The sequence below is a fragment of the Hemitrygon akajei genome, unplaced genomic scaffold (genome assembly GCF_048418815.1).
Source record: "Hemitrygon akajei unplaced genomic scaffold, sHemAka1.3 Scf000048, whole genome shotgun sequence".
In the NCBI taxonomy this organism is placed as follows: domain Eukaryota; kingdom Metazoa; phylum Chordata; class Chondrichthyes; order Myliobatiformes; family Dasyatidae; genus Hemitrygon; species Hemitrygon akajei.
The window spans coordinates 1,392,760-1,398,004 of NW_027331934.1; the positions used below are offsets into that span (position 1 = coordinate 1,392,760).

General features: G+C 44.3%; 1 protein-coding gene across 1 annotated transcript in view; it reads left to right on the plus strand.

Annotated features, from left to right (window-relative positions):
• The window catches only part of LOC140720884 (uncharacterized), a 186,017-nt gene extending 181,342 nt beyond the window's left edge, over positions 1–4,675 (plus strand). Inside the window, 1 exon segment of the mRNA XM_073035732.1 lies at positions 3,433–4,675. Within this exon segment, the coding sequence (XP_072891833.1) occupies positions 3,433–4,317 (885 nt within the window). The 3' untranslated portion in view covers positions 4,318–4,675.
• The last annotated feature ends 570 nt before the right edge of the window (positions 4,676–5,245 follow it).

Here is a 5,245-nt window from a genome sequence, read left to right on the forward strand (position 1 = left end):
TCCATCTCTTACTGCGAATGTATTAAATTCTTTATTGATGTCCCTGTTCATTTCTTTCTCTTTCGTCACTGAACACGTTAAACAACATATTTTACGGCAGAATCTGCAAATAGATTAAGGGACAGAAAAAAAGAGAAACGACTTATTGCAGAAAGCGATATTCAAAGGAGCATGAAAGAAAAATGAACAGTAAATAGAGAACAGAGGGTAGTAGCTCAGTCTGCCGGAGAGCAGAGGGTTCAGGATGCAGTAGGTTTCAAGCCGAAAATGAAGTGAAGGTTGAATTGCAATTCACATAAAATACAGAGGAGAGACAGAGAACGGCAGCAGTGCAGAGACAATCAACAAACAGGAGAGATTCCATCGCATAATCTGTGTGTTCTATTGTCTACCTACTTGTCGCCGCTATGGTGTAAAGAGGGGTGGTTCATTCTGTACCCACAAGTCTCCGGTGCGATGTGAGAGTGGGGAGCGTGTTCATTTTGTAGAAATCAGTCCCTGGTACAGACTGAGAGTGTGGGTTTCTGTAGGTGTCACTCTCGGGTTCAGTGTGAGAGTGTGGGTTTCATTCTGTATCTGTCAGTCTCTGTTACAGTGTGAGAGTGTGGGTTTCATTCTGTATCTGTCAGTCTCTGCTACAGTGTGAGAGTGTGGGTTTCATTCTGTATCTGTCAGTCTCTGCTACAGTGTGAGAGTGTGGGTTTCATTCTGTATCTGTCAGGCTCTGTTACAGTGTGAGAGTGTGGGTTTCATTCTGTATCTGTCAGTCTCTGTTACAGAGTGAGAGTGTGGGTTTCATTCTGTATCTGTCAGTCTCTGCTACAGTGTGAGAGTGTAGGTTTCATTCTGTATCTGTCAGTCTCTGTTACAGTGTGAGGGTGTGGGTTTCATTCTGTATCTGTCAGTCTCTGTTACAGTGTGAGAGTGTGGGTTTCATTCTGTATCTGTCAGTCTCTGTTACAGAGTGCGAGTGTGGGTTTCATTCTGTATCTGTCAGTCTCTGTTACAGTGTGAGAGTGTAGGTTTCATTCTGTATCTGACAGTCTCTGTTACAGTGTGAGAGTGTGGGTTTCATTCTGTATCTGTCAGTCTCTGTTAGAGCGTGAGAGTTTGGGTTTCATTCTGTATCTGTCAGTCTCTGTTACAGTGTGAGAGTGTGGGTTTCATTCTGTATCTGTCAGTCTCTGCTACAGTGTGAGAGTGTAGGTTTCATTCTGTATCTGTCAGTCTCTGTTACAGTGTGAGAGTGTGGGTTTCATTCTGTATCTGCCAGTTTCTGTTACAGAGTGGTAGTGTGGGTTTCATTCTGTATCTGTCAGTCTCTGCTACAGTGTGAGAGTGTGGGTTTCATTCTGTATCTGTCAGTCTCTGCTACAGTGTGAGAGTGTGGGTTTCATTCTGTATCTGTCAGTCTCTGTTACAGTGTGAGAGTGTGGGTTTCATTCTGTATCTGTCAGTCTCTGTTACAGAGTGAGAGTGTGGGTTTCATTCTGTATCTGTCAGTCTCTGCTACAGTGTGAGAGTGTAGGTTTCATTCTGTATCTGTCAGTCTCTGTTACAGTGTGAGGGTGTGGGTTTCATTCTGTATCTGTCAGTCTCTGTTACAGTGTGAGAGTGTGGGTTTCATTCTGTATCTGTCAGTCTCTGTTACAGAGTGCGAGTGTGGGTTTCATTCTGTATCTGTCAGTCTCTGTTACAGTGTGAGAGTGTAGGTTTCATTCTGTATCTGACAGTCTCTGTTACAGTGTGAGAGTGTGGGTTTCATTCTGTATCTGTCAGTCTCTGTTACAGAGTGAGAGTGTGGGTTTCATTCTGTATCTGCCAGTCTCTGTTACAGAGTGGTAGTGTGGGTTTCATTCTGTATCTGTCAGTCTCTGTTCGAGTATTTCGTATGTCGTCTCAGTCCTGCACCTGTGTGACTCTGATTCAGTGTGAGCGGGTCTATTTATCCTCCTTCTTTCTCGCTGTTTCTCAAATTCAGAAAATGCTCTTAAAATAGATATTGTATTCCCAGAGCTATTTTTAGAACAAGAGTCTCCTGCATTTGGTGTATGTTAAAATTGTGAGAGAGGCGGTGCACTGATGAATGATCACGGCTGTATGGAGCAGGACATCCTGTGTAATAGAGTCATACAGCAAACAGACCGTTCGTCCCGGCATTACTCGGCATGCGATTCTTACTAAAACCCATAGAACCAATTGAAGAGCAGCCGATCCGTAAAATTTCTGTGGTTTGACAAAACAATCTCTGAAATGTTAAATGAAAATAAGTAAAATAAAAAAATTAATTAATTTAATCAAACAAGTGCATAACTAAATTAATAAACTGATCGAAATAAAACCCATAGAGGCATCGAGTTTTTTGTTTGAGCAGCATTTATGAGGGGTGATTCATAAGTTCGTGGCTAAGGTAGAATGAGTCAACTTTAGAAAACCAAACACGTTTATTTTTCAACATTGTCCCCTCCTACATTTACACACTTAGTCCAGCGGTCGTGAAGCGTATGGATTCCTTCTTTGTAGAATTCGCCGTCCTGGACCTCCAGAAGTGGTCCACAGCAGGGGTGATTGATAAGTTCGAAGGAGATGAATTATACAGTTCACGTTACATGCACGTGAATTTCAGCTCTTTGAGTGATTATGCAGAAAGTTTGAAGCTAATAACTCATCATAACTCATTGAAAAATAAATGCACCAGGTTTCTAAAGTTGACACCTTCTACCTCAGGCCACGAACTTATTAATCACCCCCGCTATAGACATTTCTCTCGCAGTTCTAAATTGCTCCTTCGCCGTATATTCGCAACTCTTATGTTTGCCGATTCTGTCACATATTCCTCAATGTGCACCAGACCATGAATTATCCAGAGTTATTTCCCACTCATAAATAATATGATATTCATTTCTATGTTCATCTGACGGCTTCAGACTGCTCTGTAATATGCCATGCATTTTTCATTGATAAAATTGTGACAGCCTTGTTCCGTGCAGCACTGAGTTTGTGAGTAGGAATGCGAGGGGAGCTCAGTTTCACATTTGGATTCATCCAAAGCTGCTCACTGCAGCACGCCGTTGATGGAAGAATCCTGAGAATTTGGCGTCACTGATTACGTCACTGCACAGCCGGGAATGTTCCCCCCGTCAGGGACATGATGCGCGGAAGAGTTTCTCCTGTGGTGCAGGATACAGTGTCCTATGTTACACCCACCAGTGCAGAAGAACGAGATGAATGGGGGTGGAGTGGGAATGGATTAACTCGGTCATCTCAACTGAAGGTACATCAGCAAGTTCACACTGGGCAAGGCCATTCACCTGTTCTGTGTGTGAGAAAGGATTCACTCAGTTTTCCCACCTGTGGACACACCAGTCAGTTCACACCAGGCAGAGGCTGGTCATTTGCTGAATTTCTAGGAAAGGATTCACTCAGTCATCTGACCTAATGGCTCACCAGCGACTTCACACCAGGGAGCGGCCATTCACTTGCTCAGTCTGTGGGAAGAGATTCATTAAATCATCCCACCTACTGAGTCATCAGCGAGTTCACACTGGGGAGAAGCCGTTCACCTGCTCAGAATGTGGGAAGAGATTCACGGAGTTATCCAACCTACAGAATCATCAGCGAGTTCACACTGGGGAGAAGCCATTCCCCTGCTCAGTCTGTGGGAAGGGATTCACTCAGTCATCCCACCTGCAGAGACACCAGCGAGTTCACACTGGGGAGTAGCCGTTCTCCTGCTCAGAATGTGGGAAGAGCTTCACTCACTTATGCAACCTACAGAATCATCAGCCAGTTCACACTGGGGAGAGGCCATTCACCTGCTCAGAATGTGGGAAGGGATTCACAGATTCATCCTGCCTACTGGTACATCAGCGAGTTCACACTGGGGAGAGGCCATTCACCTGCTCAGAATGTGGGAAGGGATTCACTCAGTCATCCCACCTGCAGAGACACCAGCGAGTTCACACTGGGGAGAAGCCATTCACCTGCTCAGAATGTTGGAAGAGATTCACTCAATCTTCCACCCTACAGGCACACCATCAAATTCACACTGTGGAGAAGCCGTTCACTTGCTCATTCTGTGGGAAACGATTCAGTCTGTCATTCCAACTACTGAAACACCAGCGAGTTCACACAGGGGAAAGGCCGTTCGCCTGCTCAAAATGTGGGAAGAGATTCGCTGGATCATCCAACCTACAGAGACATCAGCAAGTTCACACTGGGGAGAAGCCGTTCACTTGCTCAGTCTGTGGGAAGGGATTCACTCAGTCGTCCCAACTACTGGCTCACCAGTCAGTTCACAATGGGGAGTGGCCATAGTTATGAATCCCTGGGTTTCGTTTGCTGTGGACTGTCATTTTAAGAGAGAGCGAGAGAGATTAAGAAGGTGAATCAGTCTGACTTGCAGCTTGTTTACATCGCTCGCAGCTTGTTTCGTTTTAACCGAGGACACAGACACTCAGAGACAGACGGAGACGAAGGAGGCAAAATGGAAGGATCGAAACCAGGGAACTACTGGCCAAGGGTCACTGTTTGGAACTTTCCTATGCCCACAAGGGTGGGTTAATTATTGATTCACCGTACATCGAATGTGTAGTTGTCACCTCGTTTGATCCATAGGAGTGGATCTGATTTGGGGTGTCCTGTGAAGACCACTGATGTGTTAACCCTTGCCTGGGTGTGGTGTGGTAATTCACTTGAAGACGATACCCCTTGTGACAAGTCACTTTCGGTGATAAATCGTATGTGGGTTTGGAACGACGACAAATAAAATCTACAGCGACTGTTCTCTTGTTTTACTACCATGGAACCTGTGGAATTCGACATAATTGCCTTCTCTCAACATTTTCCTTGGATTACAAATATCTCTCTCTCATCACCTATTCTGTGGTTGAACTGAACTTTCATACTTTACCATCTCAAGACTCCAAGCCTTGTTTCCCCCGAGCTCAATAGTTCGGGAGTTTTATTTAAACACATATATACAGATAGCTTTTGTTTATCTTGCTAAGTTACTATATTACAAGTAGATTCTAATAAAGACAGTTTTAGCATCAAAAACAGACTCCAGGTATAGTGTATTGCTGCTGGTTCATTTCTAAAACGTTACGATTCGTAACAAAATTGGGGCCTGCATCCAGTATATGAACGGATTTGCGGGCGTATTCATTAATTATCAATTTCATCCCTTTTCATTCATTTGTGTGTGGAAAATCAGCAGCAATGGATGTTGATAGATGTCTGGAAG